Source organism: Acanthopagrus latus, chromosome 19, assembly GCF_904848185.1.
Source record: "Acanthopagrus latus isolate v.2019 chromosome 19, fAcaLat1.1, whole genome shotgun sequence".
Lineage (NCBI taxonomy): Eukaryota > Metazoa > Chordata > Actinopteri > Spariformes > Sparidae > Acanthopagrus > Acanthopagrus latus.
Window position 1 is genome coordinate 15061362 of NC_051057.1, and position 26265 is coordinate 15087626.

The 26265-nt window shown below is 43.4% G+C and overlaps 1 protein-coding gene across 2 annotated transcripts in view; it reads left to right on the plus strand.

Moving 5' to 3' along the window:
• Positions 1 to 2564: 2564 nt before the first annotated feature.
• ctdspla (CTD (carboxy-terminal domain, RNA polymerase II, polypeptide A) small phosphatase-like a) overlaps positions 2565 to 26265 on the plus strand; it is a 34813-nt gene continuing 11112 nt past the window's right edge. Inside the window, exons 1-3 of one of the 2 annotated variants that reach the window (XM_037079734.1) lie at positions 2565 to 3608; positions 22799 to 22965; positions 24313 to 24345. In XM_037079734.1, the coding sequence (XP_036935629.1) occupies positions 3533 to 3608; positions 22799 to 22965; positions 24313 to 24345 (276 nt within the window). In that variant the 5' untranslated portion in view covers positions 2565 to 3532. The remainder of the gene's footprint in view (positions 3609 to 22798; positions 22966 to 24312; positions 24346 to 26265) is intronic. The other variant, XM_037079735.1, reaches the window with a different exon arrangement.

A 26265-nucleotide genomic window follows, 5' to 3' on the forward strand; every position in this document is an offset into this window, starting at 1 on the left:
AAAATGAATGTTTATTTAATATATAACTTACCTTTGATTAAAGAAAAAAAAAAGTCTGTAAGCAAGAGATCGGCCAAATGAAAGGCTGAACAACTGCATCTAATGTTTATACAATGAGTCTCTGTTGATACCACTTAATAAAAAGTCGTGTTTTACAAAGAGATGCAACTAATGACTCAATCAGTGCATTTCCCTGAGCTTTACACATCAGCTGTAAGCCATGCATAAGAGCAACTCCTGGGTTGCTGTGCTGTAAAAAGTATTTAGTTTGTTTAAAGCTCTTAAAGTTGCAGTAACTGCTTTTAAGCCACTAGGGGGCAGTCGAAACAAGCTATGAACTCACAGCGAACATATCACCTTTTAAAGCTGCATCTGCAGCGTATATGTGTGTTTTGCTTGTGTTATGATATTCCATTAATGTCTCCAACAACGTTCACAACCAAAGAAATGTGTAATTCATTCAAAGTAGAGGTGCGTTTTTTGCTGTCTTCTCTTTTATTTATTTATTTATTTATTTATTTATTTATTTATTTCAAAAAATAATCCCCTTCTCTTAACCGCTTATCCCTTTCCATGGGGTCGCGGGGTGTTGCTGCTGGAGCCAATCCCAGCCTTGTCTCAGGGCGAGGGCAGGGTACTCCCTGGATAAGTCGCCAGCTCATCGCAGGGTCAAAAAATAATAAATACATTAAAAAACATTGATAACGGCAGCTTGAAATTCATCAGGAAGATGACTTAACTTCTGGAAAAAATGTCATACAATTTTGTAGACTTTAGTTACAACTTCAACAAGACTGACTCAACAAAAACTGGCACCCTGATGATTTCCTGAAGTCCACAAGTCTAATTACAGTCTGATTATTGTTATTATTGAATCTTAACCTGATCAAGCCTCCATTCAGCAAGTAATCAACAGGTTCTGACACAGAAATCTTTGCTGCCAAACTGAGTTTATTTTCTGCCTTTCCGGTCGTCCCTTGAGGAATTATTCATCTTATCCATGTTCAGCAATCAAGATGTGGTTACATGTGTATGTCAGGGCCAGTAACCTGAGACCAACCGTCAAGTGTTGAGAAGTGATTGTGATTGTGCAAAGTGGCTCGGGGACCAGCGTTGTGGTGTCAGTTGTACACATACATTACTGTAAGCATCAGGAGGGAGGCGGTGACCCACATTGAGAGCATCATGTCGGCTGGGAGATTACATACTAATTATGAGCAGCATCAACAGATGACAGCCTGCACTTACTGCTGTTTTCCTGCTGTCCATATGCCATCATACACTTGTCTCTCAGGTGGGGTCATTCAGGGCTGCATGAGCCTCGGGTCCATTAAAGTGACAGCGAAGGTGAAGAGGGACGAACGCTCCGACACGTCACTGCTGGCAAGCGACCAGAAAACCACTTTATCTCCCTTGTTGTTATTCTACGGTCCACTGAGGCTGAAATGGCATGAATAATGTTGTTTATCAGTGCATGTGGAGGGTGGAAGTCTCCGGTGCACAGGTGGATATCACTTCAAGGGATCGGGAATTGACTACATGGTGTAAACAACAGATTAAAGGGCCAATTCACTGATTCTGCTCAAGCTGTAAAGGTCGATTTGTCATTATAAGGAAAACTTCTTAGCCTGTGAAAAGCAGCTCTGTAAAGTTTTCTGTGGCTCTGCAAGAGCTTTCTAACATCTGACAAAATGACCCTGATGATGTCATAGTGATGTCATAATGGCAATCTCCACTTAGGCATGGAGAGCATTTATTTTTAAAGGTATAACATGTAAGAATTTTAGTTTTAAACAAAAATATGAACCTAAATTATCAGCAAAATGTGCAGGAATTGATGTGTGTGCATTGTGTTGCAGAAATATCTGTTGAAGTTAGCCTGCAAACCAGCGAGCCCCCAGCCACTTTGTACCGTAGACAACACCAACAAGCCAAGTGTGCTCTGAGCTCGCAGTCCACACAGAATCAGATACTCTTAACTGATCTTACTTCATAGGGTATTTGATATTATATGTGATATAATGCGATATATGATATGATTTATGATACAATACGATAGATGATACAATACGATATATGATATGATACGATACATCGTACAATAAGATACATGATAATATGATACGATATATGATACGATACAATATATGATACGATACATTAAATGATACAATAAGATATATGATATTTACAATTTTTTTCTTGGACTCATAATGTGATGCACGCCAGTAACAATAAAGGAAGGCAAAACCATGGCCAACGAAAAATGGAGCAAATGAAAGCACAAAAACAACAAGCGAACATAGGCAAACACAGAAATGCCACTTATAGACTTACTTATGAAACCAAAATATGAAATATATGAAGATCTGATTCACAGAGCTGTGTTTGGATGAGTCGCAGCCACCACTGAGGACACCACGGTCATGCTCTCTGTATTTTTTTTCAGATAATTATTGAAAAGCCAGATGCTACATATAACCTATTTTTAAAGCCAGAATCCCACAAATAGATTGTTTTAATTCCTCAAAGCAGGCTGTGTGTATTATATTCCTGACACTGTAAGGATGAAATCAGCCAAAGAAAGCATTTTACCGGTTAACGTAGATAATCTAAAAAGATTTTTGTGTAAAGTGGGTGTGGTTGTTGGACTCCTGACCTCTGCATTCTTCCTCTTTTTAAAAAAAAAAAAAAAAATCTTGCTGTCTGAAAAACATGAACTTCCTACACATGTTTTTGCACAAGTGGAACCATCTGGAAACACATCCTCGAGTAAATATGAAATCATTCTCTGTAGTGAGCCTTTATTAAAAGCGTCCCACCCACTCACACCTCACCACCACCCCAACAACCAGTGAGCGGTGGGCGGACTGAGAGCTTCCCCTCCACACAGCCCCTGGACCGAGGAGGATAATAGAAATGTTTGAAGGCGTGTTGTTGTAGTTGAGCCTTGCGTGGCCCCTGTGGCAAAGGAAGGACGGTCGCCATCTCTGGGTAAACACTGTAACCGTATCACGCAGTTGATATTGTAGCGTGCGTGTGCGTGTGTGTGGACCGGAGCCGGAGCAGCGTACAGTAGCAGCGGCGGCGGCGGCAGCAGCAGCAGCAGGCGGGGTGACTGACTGACTGACTGACTGCTATGCTGCCTGCAACAGCCACAGCGGACACACACGACTCGAACGCAGGACCGACGCTTTGTTTAGTCTCTTCGTCGGACTGTCACCTCAGATGTTGCGGCCGCGCCTCCTCCTTCTCCTCCTCCTGCTGCTCCTCGCTGACATCTCGCCTGTGCTCGTGAAGCGGATCGGGACTGCGTGCTCCGAGGAGAAAAATGGGATTTTAATGGTGCACACGGAGGACGCTGCTCTGTAGCCCCGTGCACAGCCGCGCGGCGGCTGGGGGGGGTGAAGGACTGACTGACTGTTGTAGTGCGCTTTGGTAATGTTTTCCAGGGGATAAAGAAAAAACAAACAAACAAACAAAACAACAAAAGAAAACGGTGCAGCCGAAGGTGCATTAACATCTCGTTTCCATGGACAACACGTCCATAATAACACAGGTTGCAAATCCGAAAGAGGAGGAGAGCATTTCTTCAAGTCAAGATAAAGGTAAGGCGCGCACACATGTTATTTGCATGTAAATTTTTTGCATTTATTATTATTATTGTTTATTTCCAATCGTGTTTTATTGGCGTTGCTCGGCACAGAGAGGATTCTTGGCTGCAACAGTAAAAGCCTGAGAGAGAGACACACACACACACACAGAGAGAGAGAGAGAGAGAGAGAGAGTATCGACGGAAAACCTCCATTGTTTAGCTGAAGCAGAGGGACATTAAGAGCCAGGGCTCTCCGCCAGCCTGTCAATATACAGTGTTTAGCATGGAGTGTGCTTATTTATATTTTATTGAAAAACATCAGCTTGTTATAAATGCCGCACATTCTGTGATGTTAAAAAAAATGTTATTTGAAAGAAACAAATCTGTGTGGAGCGAGCTGGGTTTACTACAGGGGGCGGGTACTGTAATCCTTTCCTCCTGCACTGGCGACATCCCTGAATGCATCACTGACACTGTAAAATGCCTGGTGTGTACTAACAATAACAAGCAGCACCAGTGATCAGGGGACAGAGACAACAGGGGAAGACAAGAAACACCTTCCTTAAAAAAAAGGGGTTGTGCTCTCTTTTAAAGATGCTGCGTGGAGTTATTGGGAATATATTTTATTCAGAAGAGAAAAATGTTGATCTCCATGCTTAACAAACTGGTATAAACTGAGTAAACAAACCAACCTTAAAGGAAAACACAATTTCATAGTGTTTTACTTTGTTTATATGTGGCGGACTCTGCCACCTTTCTGGCTTCTCTGAGGAAGGCTTATTTATTCAGTTATGGAAATACCTCGTCCATATTGTAAACATTACCCTCTTCAAGCTTTTGAATTTCTTTTCCAAAACTACATAGAGTGCCTTTAAGTAGGATCATTTATAATCATTTATTATATCTTGTAAAACCGCCTCATTGTAGCTTTACAACTGTCAAAAGGAAAACATGTTTTGTCTTCAGCTCCCTTGATGATAATAAAATTATCATTATATAACCAACAGCGTATGTTTATATTATCAAAATCATCCACTTCCAGATGTGTCAGAAAGTGCCTTGAAAACAACAGTCCAACAGCTGCAGTACAGATTACAGTAGAAGCTGAACGATAACACATTTCCTCTCTTGTTGTTTTGCACAAGAGTCGCCACTTCGCCATGTGCCAACGACATCAACCACAAATCCCCCCCGCATGAGTCAGGACCTTTTCAGTTTGCATTAACTTTTTTTTATTTCAAAGAGAGTTGTTCTGTTTTTTTTTTTTTTTCACCAGTCCGTGCGAGTGACACTTTTTTTGATTCTCATTTGCGTTCCCATCGCGTGAAGAAAATGAGGCCACGGGAGATCGCAGCGGGAGGTCGTGGTTTGTTTGCAGCTCCAGCACCCATCCCGCTGAGCCGCGGGGTGCCTGGAGGCCGGAGGGACCACGACTTCCTGCTACACCCCGTGCTCTGTTGGGGAAAAGGTCACCTTCCCGCTGAGCAACACTGACATACATCAGCTCTCTGACTCAGTGACCCCCTGAAAGGAAGATCTGGACCCGTTTGCTTTGACAAAACACTTGGATGTGAATACGATTCAACCGCAGGAGTGAGACTGACTTGCGTTATCGAGGCGACCGGATCAATTATGGTTTACGTTTCTCATCATCTTATTCTAATCTTGCGGCACAGCCTCCATAATTAAAAACCCATCATAAACAAATCAGTGGAAACACCCACGCTCAGCAGAAAGGCGTCTCATCATCCTGGAAAATTTGGTGCGATTGAAATTACAGAATCACCCTTTATTTTAGCACGTTCTGACGCACTTGCGCAGAATTCCCACAAACTTCCTGCTCGTCTTGAACAGTAAATCCCAGATGACACGTGGAATCCGACAATTAATCTGGCAGGATAAAATCCAGGGTCAGGCGCTGACCAGAGAGGACACACAAACAAACAAACACACACACACACACACACACACACACACACACACACACACACACACACACACACACACACACACACACACCACCAGGGAGCTTCCTGCCCTTCACTACTGCCTTTGTCAAAGCAGACAACAAACAGCACTTGTATTCCAGGACAGATACTCTCTGACCTGCTTGGGCTACACACACACACACACACACACACACACACACACACACGCTCGCATGCTGAATATTTCAGAGCACGGCCGGGCTATTTTCAGAGTCCTATCAGTTTCATTCCAAGTAAAGACGTAGTAACTCATTAGAGCCACATTTTTTTAGACATTCGGTCAGGTGGAGATTATATCTTTATGCATTATGGATTATGTTAAATGAGGTGAGGGTTTGAATCATAATGTGGGTGGTTTCTTTCTTCAGACGGAGCACGTGGAGCGGCACAAAGTCAACCGTGTCACAGTTCTGGAGGATGTACCAGGCATTAAGAAGCCCATGCTGGCTGTTTGTTGTATCATAATGTAGTTTTTCTTAGATAAAACAGCAATGTTGTACTAATCTAAAGCCAGATTCCAGCGTAGAAAAAAAACAGTGCTTTCTTCTCTCCAAACCCAAGTGAGGCTTTTCATTTGGCAGCCATTTACTTGTCAGGATCTGATGCAATGAAATGTAATGAGCGGACTAACGTGCAGGGAGTCACGGGCCGGCCAGCCTCCGTCTCAATCCAAAGATCAGCGAGGCTCCGCTCTGATAACTTCACAGTCCGACAGGTATCAATGGACGAGCTGTTTACCTTAATCAGATTAGGTCAAATCTGAGTTTAGCTCCTCACCGCTGCAGTGTGAATGACGACAGACACTCAGGGCCATTTAACAAGTGTTGAGTGTAACAGAGATTATAATATTAGTAGTCTTTGTCGCTTGGAAACCTTTCTGTTCTGCTTTTCACACTCTGTCACACTTTCAACTGTCATCAGGAGAAACAGATTAGAGGTTTAGTGGCTTGAGTTCCTTGTTGACACCAAATTAATTTCAAAATACCTCACATACAAACTGTTAAAACCACAGTTGGTGTTGCCGTATATGCACTGATATTGAGGTTCATTTGTACGTTTTCCCAGCAACATTCGGACAGTAACATATTGCTGAAAGTACAAAGAGACGTTTCTTTGCTCTTCACTAGATCACTCATCTTCATTACGGAAGACACTGAAGGAAAAGTTCACGAAAATGAAAATCAAGCCATTATCTACTGAAAAGTTGGATGCACAGAACCTTTCTGGAGCTTCACAGCATTCTCTGGAACAACTTTAAGTAGATGGTGATATTCTGATGTACTGCAAATCTCCAGACAAACTCCAAAGCCGTCATTCGCTCTCTTTAAGCTCTGTTTTTGGTCTCCACCACCAATATCAGCAAAAAACAAAACAAAGAAAAAACATTGTTCTCTTCACTAGATCACCCATTCTCATTACTGTTAGGAAGACATTAAAGCATAAGTTTTGGTTTAATTCTGTATTTTCCCTGTTTATTTCATCCTTTGTTTTTTATTTTACTTGTGCCTTTATTCCTTCTTCAGTAAGATGTGTGTCTGTCAGTGTTGCTTCTTTCATACTGATTAATCACTGTATAATTTACCCCCGGAGTCCTTGGGAAAAAAAATGTTTGCTTGTTTAAAAATCGTTTACTGGAGATGAACAACAAACACAAATTATAATATTTTTTGATGTGTGGTTTTCCTGGCTGAGGCTGAGTAATAGGCACTCTCCGAAAGAGACATAATGTCATTTCTCCTGTCTCATTATGCCAATGGCTGCGCAAGACACTAAACAGAGCCTCTTATCCTTCAACCTCTGTGGTCAAGGTACTCTGTCTGTACACGGGAATGTTTCTGACCGTGATAGGACGTATAATCCCAGTGGAAGCATGGGCGGAAGAGCGGCAGCAGATGTTGGGATTTATGTGTACTAATGCCACGTTAAAATGTCACGATTCCTCTCTGCGGCCCGTTGGTTAGTAAATCTTTGCGTTGCCAGGAAGAACATGAGAAGAGAATACTGGCGCTGTAATTATATATGAAAAATCTGGAGAAAAGCCTGTGATTTCATGCACACTTGGCTTTTGAGGTTATTCCTGGAACGCTCTGCTGTACATTAATAAAGTGTTTATGATGTGTGGACCACACCTGCAGGGGTATGTGCAGCAAGCACAGTTGGCGAGGGGGAGCTACTGTGAGTTTTGGCTGCCCCGGACTCGCTGGCACCAAACTGCCACTCTGCTGTGTGCAGCGCTTTGCTGTCATGACCAGACTGACGAGCGCTGGGTTCGAGGACGGTTACAAGCTTTTTACCTGGTTCATAGGTGGCGCAGATTTCTCAGATTGTATTTTGAGGATGCAGTCTGTTGTTCTGAAGGCTTCCGACCTCTCCTGAGCATCATGACAGCTCCGTGCGTCAATATTCAGTGCACCATTTTGACTGAGAGAAAAAGCCGGGCTCGCTCGGAGGCGCAGATTTATGAGCCTTTCTCAGCCAATGCTGCTTAGAGAAAGCTGATTATCTACACCTCCAGGGAAGTTTGGGGATGTCAGACACATCTTCATTAGTTTAGTCCAGTACCATACTGGGCAGCTGATTGGGAAGAGTTGAATGTTTTTTTTTTCTTCCAAGCCTAAGCTCCTTGACTGATAAGCTTGTTAACTGTATGTGCAGGATCGGTGGCTTGTCTCAGTGTGTGGAAGTGGAAGTCGGGGGATTGTATTAATTTTTATGTCTATTTCATGAATTAGCACAACAAGACAAAATGTAATGTTTTTACAGCTGCAAGTAGCAAACAGATATATTGTAGCGGTAACTTTGTATTGTTGCCTTGAAAGTAACCACAAAGGACTCTGCAGCACCGAGTTTGATTTTCCGTATGAGCTCATAAACAACTCAAAAGCAGCTCCCCAGGTGTCGGTCTCCCATTAGCTCATGTTCATGTTAGCTCTCAGGCTGCATATATCAATTATTATTATTATTATTATTATTATTATTATTATTATTATTATTATTATTATTGATTCAATCGGTGATTGTTTTCTATCTAATGAATGTTTGGTATAGAAAATGGTAAAAAAAAAAAAAAAACAAACAAACAAACAAACCCTTTCCCAAAGCCCAACATGACAACCTCAGATGTCTTGTTTAGTTCATTTCAGTTTACTCTCATAAGGAAGCAAAGAAATGTAAATACAATTCATATTTTAGAAGCTGGTATTGGATAATGTTTACAATTTCTTTCTCAGACTGCTAATGTTTGTCAAAATAGTTGCCGGTCTGTTTAGCTTGGCCTTGAAGCAGCTTGAAAGCTAGCTTGGCTCTGGCAAAGGGTGTAAAAAGTCTATTGACCATCTCTGAAGCTCACTTAATAACATGTTATATCCTGTTTGTTTAAACTGTACAGAAACTCAGGTTTATATAACAGCTAACAGAGCTTTATATAACAGCCAACTCTTCCCCTTACTTGGTGTTTATGCTAAACTAAGCTAACCTTCTGCTTCGACACACTTCACCCAAATACACATATATCTTTGTTTAAATAAAACATATTTGGCTAAAAATGACAAAATGAGACCTCGGCCTACCATATCAGGTCGATCTTTGTGTTGATTAATTGTGAAGAATCAAAATATCTTCAGATTATGCACAATTGGGGTATCTGGAAGCTAGCGAGTAGCTTGCAGTAGCCTGCTGTAGCAGCCTCTGTGTCTCTGTATTTCCTCAGTGGTGGACTTTAATCCTGACAACATAGCTTGTTATAAAAAACATACATTTTTCCACTTAAGTGATGTAATAGCAGTTTGTTTAATCCATGCTTAAACTGAAGTGTAAAAACAGAGGAACACTAGCTGCTCTCCCCTGCTTTTGTGTTATATGAAACACTTTGCCTAAATACAGAAATAAAAATGATTAAATTAGAGCCTGATGGACTATGTAAGGCCAATCTGCCTATCTTCAAAATAATGGCTACCCACAGTTTGGATATCTGGGATCCAGCCTGATAGCCCAGCAGCTCTGAAAGCTTCTGCTTCTCTTTCATTCCTCAGCTCTGGACTTTGATCCAGACCAAACATTATATATACATACATTTTTCTAATTAAGTGTTATAATAGCTGGCAGGTTGTTTTTTTCCCCCAGAGCCTAGGAGGGTTATCTCCTCTGACGCTGAATGTATTAGGAAGATTTATGTCAGATTCTCAGATCCGCTGACAATAGAAATTCAAGTTAAAAATCGGCAAAGTGGCCCTTAATTAGGACGCAGCCTGTAGATCTGTGGACTGTGAGACACAGAGAAGGAGATGCAATCGCACCGCAATCCGTCCTCGGAGAGGCCACAGGGGAAAACAGTGTGGGTTGACTCTTTCTTCACTCCTACACTGGCTGGCTGACTGTGAATACTTAAACCTTCAGTCAGAATTCAGTTTTAGCTGGAAAAGAAAGAAAAAAAAACTTTGTCACACACCAGCCCTAGGCTGAGCTTCAACATCCTTTTACTTTTTTTAATAAATCTTATATTGTGGATATACTGCCAGTATATATAGATACCTTAGATTCACAGACTGCACATATGGGCATATTGTTCAGAAGGCACCAGATTAGCTTTATCTGCCTGAGATGAGTTAACAGCATTGTGTGGTGGAAGAAATATTCATGTTACATTTCTTCATCTTGCGTTATATGAAGCAAGGTTGACGTCCTGGAAAAGCCTGTTTTGGGACAAAACAGCTTGGTTTGCCACTGAAGCCAGGCTGCACACGTATCCGGCCATAATTGATGAGAAAAGTGGTGCAAAAGTTGTACATGATTACCACGGGAAAAACATCTAGTCTTGTCTAAGTAATGATTATAAATTATATTAGACTGTTGGGCCTTGGCAGAGTTATGCGCTCTACTGAGTCTAGTTGTTGCTGTCTGATTGAGACCAGCAGAAATGACATCCTGTGTGTTCACAGTTTGATTGTGTTTGAGGTTTTACTTCCTGCCAGCAAATCCCATCATAAACAGAAGTATTTACTTGCCAAAGCCAGCTTATTCCCCCCAAATATAAGAATATTTGGGACTTGCCACCCAGAACTATTGAAAAGTCATCAACGAGGCACCACAGTAAACATCGCTGTAGTTGTTATCAGTCAACTCCACGTACATTGTGACTCTCTGAAAATAGTAAAGTTAGTAAATAAAACCCAAACTAGTGCAATGTTTACTTCTGCATTATCCTTAAAAATAGTATTTGCAGCAGTTAGTTTCATTGTGTTCTTGCTTGAGTTTGTACATTTAGATCCTCAAAGTCACATGCAGGCATGTTCCTGTTTCTGTTCCTCTTCCCGTTCCCGTGTTGAAGACCGGTCAGTGTGTTTTGAGCTGACAAGGGTTCATAGAAGAGTAATGGTTTGTGTCTGCACTGGGTTACTTTAGGTACATGTGCATTTTAATTGAGGTGATTACCTCATTACATTAAAACTCGACATCTCTCTGCCCTCAGTGAAATATTTTGCGAGCCCGTTGGTTCATTGGTTCTGCTGCACAGCCTGGTTTTGGGTTTTGGTTTTTTTTCTTTTTTCTGGGCTCTCCTTTTATGTCTGTGTGCTTTGGACCATATGTTTGACGGCATTGTGGGGAAAGTTTTATTATTTTGAATGTTGTCTCAAGTGTAGCTCATATGCTGCGGTTGCTTGTCTTGGAGCGAACGCTGCTTCAAAATGTCCGCCGTGGGCTTTGACGAGACCATTGCAGAAGGACTTTTGAGTAAATTCTTTATTTAAAAAAAATGACATTCTGCCCGGTCGGTTGTGATTGCTCTTTGATAATGAAGTTTGTATTGATTCGAGTGAGAAAATAGAGCAAGATAGCAGAAGAACTCCATTTGTCTAAGTGGCTGCATGGTTTTGTGTCCATTCTCAACGTTTGCCTTAATTGACTGCAGCTGTCAGCGACTTCCAGCTCGTCAAACTTCTCCTAATTGAGTTCAGAAGACAAACGACTGGCATTCCGGTTCCGTCTGGTGCGCGGCTGTCTTGTCGCTCTTCGATTCAAACGTGTGGCATTGTTGTGGGCTTACATCACTCTGCCTTTCCTGTATATCTTGACACATCGGCATTCGATGGCTGCGAGTGAGTGGCGACCATTATGAATACTCCAAAAGCCGCAATCCCTTCAGAGCAAAAAAAATGAAAAAAATAAAAGGTCCGCCTGCCACACGGCCACAGCAGCAGCAGCAGCAGCCTGGTTGCTGCTGCTCTGAAGCCTGTTTTCTGACGGGACTGTTGAGCATGGACTCCAAACACGCCGCGAGCAAGGATGAATCGAGCATCTGCTCAGGCAAACACGCGTTGTCAAAACAGATCAATACAGTCAGAGGAAAGGTAGGGGTCAAGGAAGAAAGAGTGGAGGTGAAGGAGAAAAGTGCTCGCAGCAGCTGTGTGTCTCTTGGGCTGCAGGCAGGTACCCGGCCCGGCTCTGACAAGGCGATGGCCTTTCTGCATATTTTGCCCTCCTCTGGCTGGCATTCATCATCGGTAATTGGCTATCTAAAAGGGAGATCATGTTTTGTCCGTAACGATTTTCTGTCACCCTTTCCTGAAGTATGTGTCCTGCCAGATTCAAGATGTTTGACAGAGGCGGCATAAAAGGTTTATGCATTTTTAAATAGGGGTAAGCAAATACACGAGGCCGCAAGAGACACACGAGGAATGCCTCTGCCTCTCCAGAGGTAAAAGGTGAATACTGTTTAACTGTGACTCTCAAGGGACACTAAGTAGGACATACTGTGTGTGGACATGAAGAGATGAACGCCTCTCGGAGAGCAGAGGCATGGAGAAGTGTAGCAGCAGTGCACAAGCAGGGCACACACATGCTCGCACCAACACACACACAGACACACACACACACACACACACACAAATACACACAAATACCTGACCTACTTGTTTACTTCCCTTCCATTCATAGCATGCAGCATTTTAATGAATCTGATTTGCTGAAAAACAGGCATTTTGTTAACGTTCGTGCATCAGAACGACTTAAAGGGTCATTCCACCAATTTCACACATTACTCTATGATGTCCTCTGTGGCTCTGTGGAGTCCTTTTGATGTCACTTTGATGACGACAGACCTTGAGTTAATTTTCTTTTAAGGACATGGTTATTTACCAGACAAGGGAGGGTGAGATATGTGAAAATGTAAATCATAGTTCAAAACATTCAACAAATGAATCTACACAATATGAACAAAAGAACAGTTTTGATAGTATGTCAAAGACGTCTATGTATCGTGCTAACCAGCTAGCTCTGACTGGCTTGTTTGTAACTCAATAGGTGACAGTCTGAGAGTATAGTCCCCTGTAGTTTCAGCTGAGAACACAGTTCATTTTAAAAAAAAAAAAAACATCAACAGTCTAAAACTCACCAAAATTGACTGAAATAAATCCTCAATCCAGAGAAAGATGTGAAAATGTTCGGACTCTACGTGCTGTTTTTGAACACTGCTACGGCCCAACACCATAGTTCTTCTGCTGTCTCAAACCTGTCCTTTCCCCGCCAGCAGTTTTTGTCATCTCCGGAGCTTTAAATCATATTGTTACTGTATCCCAAGTCATCAAAATGACCTCCAGGGTGGTCAGGCAAACACCTATCACATTACTTGCCCACAGCCCCGACCATCATTTTGCAGCAGTGAACACTATAAACGACTGCAGGCATCTACCTCATGTAACAGCGGGGCCAGCAGCGGAGTTGCAGCACAGAGTAGCGCGAGTCAACTTGCTAACGGCAGCTAGTCGTTACGGCCAAAAAAAGCTGCAAGAAGCAGCACCAGGCTATAGTGAGCAGCAGTTGGCAGTTACTCTGATGATATGCTGTTTATTAAGAACGACCTTCCACAGGAGGCTAATTTTTACACATTGCACCTTTTAAGGAAAAGATAATGGAAGATCCAGGGTTTTTTTTTGTTTGTTTGTTTTTTGCGCTTTGACTATTTGTTTTTTATAGCTGTTCCTAAATTTTACGGAAGATCAATACCGAATTGCTGGAGTTCCCCTTAAAATTCCACTCTAGCTGCTCACTGGATCAACTTTCCCGGATCAATTTTACAGCTGCACGGGCACCATCTCCGGGGTCAGCAAGTGTACGAGCCTGGAGACGGGCCTTTAATTTCATCTGACATTAATTCTTTTAACGTGTTTTTTTTTTTTTTCAGCCAACAGACAGGCGAGGAGGATTTCCCATCAGTCACTGAGCCTCTGGCACTGAGCGCGCAGTTGTGGATGAGGATATAAAAAAAGATATATAAATAATGAACTGCCGCAGCCCCAAACAACGTGGGCTGTGTTGCTGCCGGTTGCGTAACTCCGGCAGAATAGTCAGATCTCCCTCATTATTTCTCCCTGAGCTCTCAGTGGGTTAATTCCCCCGCGCTTGTCATCTCCTTCATTTGGAGAAGCTGCAGCAGCAGCAGCAGCAACAGCAGCAGCCCTCGTCCCCCGGGGGGCTGCAGGCAGGCTGGCACCGCCACCACAGCGCCCACGCTGCTATACAGCTGAGGCAGGAAGGCAGGGGCAGACCCACCCACGTCTCTGTGTCAGGGTTCACTGAAGCACCGTGGAGAATTGGTACCTTGCACAACATGGGTGCCAACCAAGTATTTTATGTATAAATCTCAGCGAGCCGCGCTCTGACGTATCCAAGCGCGAGGATGTCAGTTACGTAAGGTCACGTAGGATGCATACGATGTGTATATGAATCCTCCCGGATAAGTAGGGAAATAAAAACCAGAAGGGCAGCTGAGGGTCAGTCAGTGTGACTAAAGGCATCTGCTAGTACCTCCAAGCCAGTAATTTTCACCCTGGTCTCAGCTGTCCGTGCTGGGAAGTAAGGAGGCTTAGTGGGAGTTTATTTTATCATACTGTGCTATTATTGCCTTAATGGCCTCACACATAACCCACCGAGGGCCTCGACACAGGGAACACACACAGGCTGAACTGTCAGGCTCAGCTCAGCAAACGCTACCTAACTCCACTCAGCTGTTTGGATTTACTGTGTGTGTGTGTGTGTGTGTGTGTGTGTGTGTGTGTGTGTGTGTGTGTGTGTAAGCAGACACATGTTCAAGTGTTTCACAAAGCAGATGCTCTTTGGTGTAAATATTGTTTTGGAAGCCGATCTGTTGTAATTATCATCACCTCTCTTGGGTTGGATTGTCTCTCTCTCTCTCTCTCTGTGACTCTGTGGAAACGATCGATAATCTGTTTCTGATGAACGACGACAGAACTCGCTGTATTTAAAACCCCGCGCTTTAACAATTACTTGACTGATCGATGAGGTGATGGACAGAAAATAGAGCGACTCACTGTAGCACGGTTGGTGTGAAGGGGCTCGCTGCTAGTTCAAGCTAGACACCGAATGGCTGAACTGGCTCCTGATGTGTGCGAATGAAACAACGGAAGTCGCTTCTGACAAAAGCATCTGTTAAACATTACAACATTTGGTAGGAATTTAAATGCAGGGCTCACCGTTCACCTTTCAGATCGGCTGCACCGGTGCATAATTTAGGTGCACCCAATAATACATTTTAACTTACCTTCTTATAACGTTATGTGCTGCTTCTTGTTGTTTATATAGAGTTTTAAATTGAAAATTTGGCAGTAGTAGGCGACATCTCCTCAAACATTAACATGGGCTTTTAGCCAAATAATTCATTTTAAAGCTAGAACTGAAGGTCTGTGAGCTTTTAAAGCTGTGTTTTGAGCTAAATGCTAATGCCAATATGCTGACATGCTCACAACGTCAATATTTACAGTACATGCTTAGTTTAGCGTCTTAGCATGCTAATTTTACTAATTAGCGCTGAACAAAGAGTGCAATGAAGCTAATGAACCAGTGTTTTTTTTAAGTCATCCTGAGGGCAACATGAAGGTCCAGGTTCATGACCAACCACTCAACAGTGGTGGACCAACAGACGGGCATTTATATCCACCAATACCTGCCGTTAGCGTTCAGCCGGTGAGGACTGTATGTTGCCGTAATTTGATCATCTTATTTTGTTTTGGACTGTAAATCAACCAGGACAAGACATTTTAAGAAGATTGGCTCATTTCGAAATTGAATTAATAAATCTTGTCTTAGCTTTAGAATGAATAGGATGAGACATAGTGTGTTACTGCAGGGATTCCTTCCACACCGTTATATTGCTGACACAGTGCACAGCAAGGACTTCCCTCTCACTGCTGTCTGTTGATTTTAGTTATAGTCGTGTATAAAACAGTTTCTCCTTCAGGTGCTCACTCTGACTCTGTGTGTTGTCAACTCAAGGTGTTATGGATCCCAGGCTGCAGGCTGACTGTGGATAACCTGTCGGTCTGTGTGTTCGTTTAGAGTCCCCGTTCTGCTTTCTGGCTGCAGACGAATAAGTATTTTATCTCACATGGTGTTATATAAGCCCTAGACAGCTGGTCCAACTTTTAATGCAAACGCCCGGCACTCAAACTCTCCGTGAAAGGAGGAGGAAAAATAATCTGTGATCTCATGCCCGCTGCCCGAAGCTGTGAGAGTTTTACCATGTCATTTTCTGGCCGTTGGTGTCTCATTGCCATGATGTCAAGTTCTCACTGTGTCATGTTTTTTACTTAAACGGTGTCTTTGTTTAGCAGAGATAGTGCGGAAATCCCTCTGGCTCCTGGCTGTTTTATTTTAGTGTATGTTAAGTACCTGGTACTGCGCCATTTAAAACCGGCCTGCTTTCCATCTGAATTATTTAAGCTACTCCTTTGCATGGGCCGTTCTCACATTTTACCTTCATGCCCCCCCGGGTACTGTACACTTTACCTGTCTGGCTGGGCAAGAAACTGCTGCTGGAGAGGAGCTCAAGGTCTGTCACACAGGCGCTGCTAATACATACGAGGATGATTTTAATTTCATACAACTTTGCAGTTGTGGCCACTCATAATTGGTGTTGGGCAGTTAAGTAGGAGTGACGATTCATTTCACGAATAATTCAATCAATCCTGTAAATATCTTTAAATGCTTAAAATACTCTGTCATCCCAAACAGCAAAGTAGAGCAGCAAATCTTTCCTTGAATCACCAAAATAAATTTATTTTTATATATATATATATATATATATATATATATATATATATATATATATATATATATATATATATATATATATATATATATATATATATATATATATATATATATATATATATATATATATATGGTTTGAGAGCTGTTATTGCTTGCTGCTATTGCTGCTATTTTGTTTTGTTTCTAGTTTTGGAGAAGCGTGAGCTGCATTTTTTCATTGTTGTATGCTAACGCTAGCTGTTGTCGGTCAATACTTCCTTATCGTCAGCTGGGTTTGTGTGAAACAACATTGTCTCATTTTCTTATTCTTCATGTGTTTAATACAGAAGACTTGACATGTGGATGACGGTGAGGATTCAAATTTGCATTCAGAGGGCTGAGGGAGATGTTGGTGAACAGTTGGACCAGTTAACCTCTCCTAAAAGAGAAGAAAGATGTCTCCCAGTAACTTAAAAGTTGTCATACTTGTCTTACACACATATTGCTCGCTAGTTGCCGTTAGCTTTGCCAATATTTGGTTGCCTTCGGTTGAGGAGGGGACTTCTCTGGAGTGCTCAGTTACTTTCAGTTAGCCAGGCTAAGCTAACATTGACATTATGGCTTTGAGCTGAAACACAACACAGTGCTTGACTTATGTTAATTATTTATTCTTGCCACTACCCTGCACCCGTTATAATGTTGTAACAATGTTTGACACTGAAGAGTTTTTTCAATGAGTATGTAATGAGTAGCTGTACGAAAAGTGTCAGTTACTTTTTTTAAATTTGTGAATGCTCAGACATTGCTGAGAAGCAGTTTGACAGGGCAAGAGATGCACTGAAGAATAATGTTTATAATGCTGTATTTGTGCGTGCATACAGACATTATTAAAATCTGACCAGATAAAGTTGTTAAGGTCAAAAATTTCCCACCATTTTTGCACAGCAGACCATTTTTATACTGGTGATTTGGTATCAGACCAGCCAACCTGGCGGGAGTGACGAGGAGAACTGCAGCACAAAGTTCAAGTTATTTACTTCAGAAACACCCTACGATAGCCTGTAAAGTTATACGATTATTAATCAGCTTTTTCTGCCAGTTCATATGATTTGGTCGTGAATGTTATGAGGTTCATGGCCTGGGGGTTTGGAACTTCTGGTTTAGTTAATCTGTCTGAACCGTTGCCGCGTTTAAAACTAGTGTGAACATTTTGTGTTTATTGCCCATTTATCTGACTTCATTGTAGCTGTGCTGTTATCTTCCCAGATCTCCGCAATTAACGTGGTTAGCACAATGTTCATAACTAAAAGAAATAACGGCCAAAAGAATAAAAATGAGACCCAAGTTGTAATAAACCTGAATTAACCTTTAATTGCCTTTTTTCCGCTGGGGAGCATTTGGCTCAGGAGTGATGAATGTCCTGACATAAACCTTTGAGACTTTATCCCCTGTAAAGCGAGAACCGGCAGCTAAACATAAACCTACGGTCATATTTTAAAAATGTGGCATGTTTTTGTTTTGGCTGCTTGCAGACTTTATGTGCTTTTAAAGCTACGGGCGAAGGAGGCCACCTCGAAAGTATCGAGGCTAAGCCGGGGGATCATATTCCCTCTCAGAGCTTGGCATTATTCCACGCTGCGGGTCACGGGGTGATTATCTCTTCCTGTCAGGAATGCTGAGAATTTCCTGCGTTTTCTCCCTCTTCCGGCCTTGTTAGTGGTTGCGCCCGAACATGTGACAGAGAGCCTGGCTGGGCTCTGATTGACTGCTGAGCCCTCTACAGTATCTGTTACCTAACGTTCGGCAGAAGCGTTGACACAGGCGCTGCCTTAAAGGCTGCGCTCACATCAAGGGAATATGCTGATCGAATGCAGTGTATTCAGTGGGTAAATAATGTGCACCTGCTCTGGGGAGGCTAATACTGTATGTCTCGCCCTGCTTTTTGTCAGATAAAACCACATGGGTGCACCACCCTTTACCTAGATTAAACTGAGGCGTATCCCTTCTCTGGGTGCTTTTGTGTGTCGTTTGACTGATTTATTTTTTTTTTACCCTCTTGTTATTCAGTTGTGGGTCCTTCACTTGAGGTCTCCCGCGTTCCCGGCGACCAACGTTGCACTTTAACCTTCTGCTGTTATTCTCAGGCCATGACGAAAGTGGCGTTACTATGCAGGGCGAGCTGACTCCCAGTCGCATACCTGAGCAAGGACACCGAAAGCCAAAAGTTTCTGTGTCGGTCTGTTTGTTGATCACAGCACACGTGGCCCTTTGCCTAAACATGTGAACATATGCCGTGTGTGTGTGCATGTGTATCTGTGTGTGCATGTGTGTGGTGCTCGGTCTCCGGCAGCAGTCAACTCTCAGCTATGTTGTTTGTGTCAAAGGGAGAAAGGAAAGCTCTGTTTGTGTAGGGTGGTGGTGCAGGAGGGGGTGGAGTAAGAATCAGACCCAAGTATAGGCTGTCTCGCCACAGTAACTCTCCCCACCCATTCTACGCCCTTCTCCCCCCGTCCCCCCGGTCCAAGCTCCCTCTCCTTTCTCTCTCTCTCTCTCTCTCTCTCTCTCTCTCTCTCTTTCTCTCTCGCGCTCTCCCACCTGCTTTTTTTTTTCTTTCTCGGAGGCGGTCGTTCGGGGCAGCGGACCAGGGCGGGAAAATGTAGACAGGCCTCAAAATGGAGGAAGAATGACATCAAAGTGTTTGAGGCCAACTTTGGGGGGGAGAGCGAAGGAGGGAGGGAGGGAGGGAGGCCTCCGGGTCCCTGGAACAAACTGGAAACTTACTGTGTTCAAGGGTCCGACCATTTAAAATCACAACACTTTCTTCTTCGGTTTTGACTCCATGTGTCTGAGATTTGCAGCCACTCCCAGTGAAGTGAATGAAGTTTGTTACATTGTTCCTGGAGGTTTCTGCAGTCACATTTTTAATGTCACAACTGTTAATTAATCATTTACTAATAAATCAATCAAATTCTGAAATAGACACATCGTCTTTTCTGTGGAAGGAAGGAACTAAGGAGTGAAATGTCTCGCTACTCGGTGAAAGTTGCACGTACGTAGTTCCGAAAAGGTGGCTCGAAATATCTTTTACTCGAATCTCTTTTTCAAACTCGGCGCTGACTGAACGATGTTTGTGCGCCGCTTGAACAGAGACGGATGGAAAAGTGTCAACGAGCCAGCTGCCTTAACTTCAGCCTACGACGCAACACACACGGGGGGGAAAATGATCGTGTTCCCTTCACATCCGATGCAAGCGCTGTGAAAAGGGGTTTCACAGTGTTCGTTTTGTCTGTTTTGTCGAACCAACAGTCTTCAAGCCGCCGATATTTACTTCAGAGGAAGAAAATCTTGAATTCGCTTGATTGACTGGCGATTAATTTACCCCCAAATTATAGCTGATTGATTTCCTGTCGATGGTTGAAGGGACAGATTTTCACAGCTCCTCCCGCTGCAGGAGGATGAAGCCTCATAATTAATCTATAAAGCATTTGTAAATTATTTATGAAGCATTAATAAAGACATGCGACACTTATAAGCCTTAAGGAAAGAAAATGGTGCCATTTATGCATCCAAAGCTGTGAGCAACACAAACAGCGTCGCCTCGATATAAAGACTAAAGAATAGGTGACATGAGGTTAATGCTTTCAGGCTGTTATGTTGTTCTTTTGTTTCTAATTAGATGAATTCCCATCATGCCTCAACAATTAATGCCTCATCTGTAGAGTAACAGTGCACGTCCAGGTTCACTCAGCATGTCGGCAGACAGAGAGAAGTATACTAGTCAGAGAACTGTTATCAGTCTTTCATAGCAGCAGCGAGTGCATCAAGTCTACGTGGGCAGAGCATATCCTCCCATCACCACGCAGGTTATAGTAACACAGCATGTTGCCTTCCCGTTCCCACCATATCGCCTAGTGTTTGTTTACCCGAAGTGCTGCCGCTCGGTGGAACTTCTGCCATGGAAGAGGGAAGATCCGCAGCGAGCATTAGAACTACAAAGGCGGGAGGGGGAGAACAAAGAAGACGAACTGCCCGCAGCCTGTCAGATCCAGTCGGAGCGAAAACCCGAGGATAGTTCCCCGGCATCAATCTGAAGCCTCTCAGAAACAACAGGAGCGGGCTGCAAACAGCCTCAGCATGCATGGCTAACTGGGCTGCCTGTGTCACACGGCTGTATGAACACGTTAACAAGACAGCAGCAAACAGGGACACTGTGTGACGGCTGCTCCCAGGCACCAAAAAAAAAAAACGATGATTCCCGGAGTCAGCCCGTGGACACTTCAAAGTCCTGCGCAGATTTCCGGATTTTCCATGCCTGAAAATTACCTTTAAAGCAATTAAACTGGCACAGTTTCTACCTTTTCGGGGGACCTCGGGATAATTGCAGTGTCAGATTTCAGCCTTTGTTGCTGGTGCTGCCCCCAAATTTCTATTTTTATCCGCTCACAGACAGAAAATATAAAAATCATAATCCGCGATGGAGCATTAATCGAGGCCTACTGGAGTCTGCTCGTTTCTCCTCTTGTCAGTGTGAAAGTAGGCCACTGGCTTCAGAGACAGTGAAGGCGGAGTGATGTAACCGGGGACCTATATGTGTATGTTGTTATCTCCTTGGAGCTCTGCAGCACTCGGCCACTGATCAGTCGTATTGTCGAGCACATGAATCTCGTTTTCGTTATTGTCAAACACAGTCAAATAATAGAAATGGTTTAAGATAGCTGTTTAAAATAGTCTCTACTATATGTAGACAGTGGTTTTGAGGCTCCTCTTAATGTGAAATTATCAGACTTTCCTTCTTTTTCTGCCACTTTCTCTCACGGAAAATATATGATACGAATACGTCTATCTCGCACTCCCTTTTCTTTCTTGATGTTAATTAAGTGGACTACCCTCCCACAGGGCACTCTGACGGTGGCTATTTTAGTCCCCGTGCTCCCTGTCGCATGAACCGATGCCTCACTGTGTTGTACAACATACATCTCAGCGACTTTTGTCACGATAATGGGATGATTCATGCGAGACACAGTCCGTCTGCAGCTCTGAGCATCACTTCGGCCTTTGTTTTTTTTTTGGCTCTCAGAGGATCCTTTACATGAACACAAAGGCTTTTAAACATATTATAGCAGCTCTCAACAGGCGACATCGCTGTGAAAACGGCTCTAAAACAGTGCTTGAGTCAAAATCAGAGGCTGGTTTTTGTTGTTGGTACATGTACTTGAAAGATGCTTGTGTTACTTGAAAATTTCCATGATACTTCATGATACTACTAATTTGACAGTTATCATATTTGTATCTATTAAAGAGTCAAAGAATCTATTTCAAGATTCTGACCCTTGTATAAGACACAGCAGTAGATAACAATACATACTATATATCATTTGTCATAGGATAATACTCAATGGGGATAGTTTTTCGGCACAGATATCTTTTTGTTTAGCTGATTTGTGGATCTGGTTTTCACCTGGTCTCTGTTAACTTATAGTGTAGCTCTGGTAACGTTTAGTTTTCTTGTGGCTCCGATCTTGCAATCTATGAGCTGTAGTTTCCCTGGGAAACCTCTTCAGTCACCTTCCCGGTCTTCCGCTGCTTCTCTCTGGGGTTTGTCCAGTACAAAATCTGCAATTGTCACAAAATTGTCTGAAATTTGGACTATTGGGCGGATCCAAGCTAGCTGTATCCCCCGTTTCCAGTCTGAGCTCAGCTAACTGTCTACTAGCTGTACTTTTCTTTTTTTTTTTTGGCCATTCATGGCTTTATTGATAGGACAGCTGAGGAGATGACAGGAAACAGGGTGAGAGAGAGAGAGAGAGAGAGAGGGGGATGACACAGGTCAGACTTGAACCCTGGGCTGCTGCAGCGAGGACGAGTCCTCTGTTCAGGGGACGCTCGCTCTACCAGCTGAGCTACTGTGGGCCCCAAAGCTGTACATCTTTAACACAAAAATGAGAGTGGTATTGATCATCTTAAAATACTTTTCGCACCCGAGAAGCAAAAAAAAAAAGCACATTTCAAGATTTCAACATCCCGTAGCATTGTCAGTGCAGGACTTCTACTTGTGGTTTTGCTCCTTCAGTAAAACATCTCAATAGGCTCCTTCCTCCACCGCTGGCTGACATATGCAAAGCAGCCTAACCCCTGTTTTTTTTTTCTTTCTTTCTTTCATTATCTCCTCCAGTCTCCCAGTCCAACAGCAGTCTAAAGAAGCACCGGAGCCGGAGCATTTTCAGCCCCTTCTTCTGCTGCTTCCGCAACTACAATGACTACCACGTGGAGACGCCACCTGCCAACAACAAGACACTTTCTCTGCCCCCGCCGCCAGAGGAGAATGGCAGTCCTCCCAAGGTGAAGCTTGGTTTTTTTTTCTCTCATACATCACACTTGGCCAGAGTCCAAATTACATACCATTTGCATCCACATGACCCGCTGGGAGTGAGTTAATACGAGACAGAAACATCCCGGTTTGACTCGAGAGACGCTGTAACGAGTAACATTTGTTTGGTTTCTGCTGCGGAGGGCTTGTTAGGGTTTGCCTTTTCCTGCAGAGAGCCGAGGCCGAGGCGCTGCGCAGCCCTCGCCGAGCTCCCCTCCACAAATTTTTCCAGCTGCTTCAAACCCGCTGAACCCAGAGGTTGTTTACCATCCACTGCTTGAAAATACGGGCCCGCTTCCCATCTTGCATTCTTCGATAGCTGCCTACGCACACAACCGCACACACGAAATAACACACAGGGCGCGCTGAGAGAGGCTCAAAAGACACACACACACACACACACACGCTCTTTCTGGCGCATGCTCGCACAGGCTTGCACAAGTCCATGGCAACCCATGTACGCACACACACGCACACGCACACTCACACACGCACTCGTACTTGCTTCTTTAATCCTCATAAAGTGGGCCTTGTGTGTGTCCGGTGTGATGGATTGCCTGGCACCCACGCCTCCCCCTCTCTCTCACACACACACTCTGACCAGTGTAGTGAGGATGTGTGAAGCGAACGTTCTGGCCCCCTGGAAAAAAAGGCGCCAAACCCCCCTCCCCCCCCTCGAGCTCCTCCGCAAACATGGCGCTCGGCTGCCAGGGCAGGTACACGGGGACGCTATAAATGGAGCGGGGTCGTCTCACATTTCACACTCCTGTTTACCTGTAAATGTCTCTCGCTCAGGGGAGGAATGCGCGGCCCCGTCACAGACGCCCCTAAACATGTGGTCGGCCGCTGACCTGCTCCGGACCCCCTTTTTTCTTCAACGATCGAGGTTCCCGTTAATCTGGAGTGAACCTGGCGAACCTTGCCATAAAAAGCCTTGTTATAGTGCTGGGGCTGATTTTTTTTTTTTTTTTTTTCGAAGCTGGGTCCACGCCACGGTCCCTCCCAGCAGTGTACTGTTGCTGGATTTCTGGCCAGTTGTATTTGTTACTATGGCAGCTCTGTTTGTTTTTCAGCGGGTTGTTCTCACTTTCTATCACGGTGTGTGTACTATATGTCCCTCTTCTCTTTCTCTTTCTCTGTCCATCTTTTTCCTCCCTGTTCTATTTGTGTGATGAGATTATTGACGCTGTCGATTTCTCTCTTGCTAAAGATTTCTTTTTTCTTTTGCCCTTCTGCTTCTTTTTCTTGTTTTTATCCACCTGGTCTCTCGTTAAATCTCTCTCTCTCTCTTTTTCTCCCTCTCTGTTTGTTTTCTCCAGTGTGACCAGGTCCAGGTCATCCCCATCCCCAGTGTATGTATTATTATCTTTCATTTTTCTTCATCTCGCTCCATCACAGTCACCCTCCCTTCCCCTCCCCCCTATCGCTTGCTGCGCTTCATCACTCTGGCTGCATGTGGATGTTGACACAAAGGTGATTTCTTTTCTTTCTTTGCTCTCAGATGAAATTTTGGCACCCTCCCCATTCTGATCACCGTCCGGCTCTCAGTGCTTCGCTTTGTGCAGCCCACCCCTCCGCTTATTATCACATGATTTATTCGTCCTGTTGTCCATCTCTCATGTGTTTTTTTTAATCACTGGAACAGAACACGAGATTGATTTTTCTTATTAGATAAAATGTATTGGATCTCAGACCTTTACAGCCGCAGTCTGGATCAACAAACGGACAACCTCGCCCTTTTAAAGCACTCGATTAAATTAGGTATTTGTCTGTATTGAGAAAGATTATATTGTGATTCTGCGCTTGGTGGTCAATGGACTTCTGTTAGTCCATTAGAAGGGGGGGGCTCGGCTTTAATGAGCTGTAGTCCTCAGACGTTCACCAGACGGGGAATTTATCTGATCCCGTCTTTGTTTGTGCTGAAGCTGCATTTCATTTAGCTATTTTGGAATCTATGCGGTCCTGCGGTTTCTCTGTAATTTAGGATATTCACACTCACAGCTTCCCACAATCGCAGCCAAGCTTTAAACTACACCACGCAGTAGACACCTCCCTCTCAATGGCAGGAAGCGCATGTGGCGTCGAGGTCTGCTCTTGCGCGTTGTAATGCTGGCCAGGACTGGGGCGAGGATGACTTAAATAACTCGAGCTGACCTGGGCAGGTGACCGTCTGCGTCACTCTCGACTGTATCGCGGTCACAACACCACGTCACAACCACACCAGTGTGCCAATACTACATAACATTTATATCCTCTGCTCGGTCTTTAAGTTGCATCTCATGGTCTTCATCAGTGGATGGCGTGTGGTCGGTTGTCATGAGATTGATGAAGAAGCATTTACTCGCACATAAATAATTATCAATGAATATAATTACAGTAAGTGTTTTGTAATAAATGAAATATATTAAGCATAAGGTGTTACAGCCATTAAACCCTTGATTATGCCTTTGATTACTCCATACTCCTGTTGTTCTGCCCATATAATCCCCAACACATATTGAAGAAGGGCTGTAATTAATCAAATTAATTTCGCTAATTCCAATTTTTGAGCACTTAATCATACTTACACACAAAATGGCATTGAAATGCATAATCACCGACATTGTTTTTGAAAAAAGTTAAAAATATTAATATTAAAGGAAAAATATTTTATTACTAATTGTAACTTTGGGTTACTACTGAAATAGGTTTACATGCTCAACACATCTAGTTTCTGATATTGTCCAGTGCTGCAACAATGTATACCCCCCTCTGTCGGAGACGCACTGTTTTAGCTCCTGTCTCTTTAAGGCCTCCCCTCCAATAAAGCCCACTCTGCTCACAAATACATTTGTGCAGATTGACATTTTTGGTACATACATAGCTATATCATTAACTTCTAGGGCATCTCTGTTGAGCACACTTTCTATAAAAAAAAACAAAGCTAATGCTAACTGATGTGGTGCTAATGTATTGTTACAAACATAAAAAGCAACACGAAAACAGTTACTTCCATCTAAGCGACCGAGCCATGTGGACTGGAAGAAGCCACATTAGCCAAACGTCACGCTAACGCCTGATTCAACAGGCTGAGCTTCAGAATAAACAGTAAAGCAACATAAAACTTTGCAAAGCTTACAGCTTCCAAGTTTGAAGTTGGGTCGCAGAAAGCCAGTACAGAGCTAATCTCGAGCTTGTACAGGCAGGACTAGAGACGAGGCGTCAGGACCAGTGTTTTCTGAGCTCCTGTTGGTGCAGACTTCGGGCTTTTTAACTTTTTAACATGTCTCCTC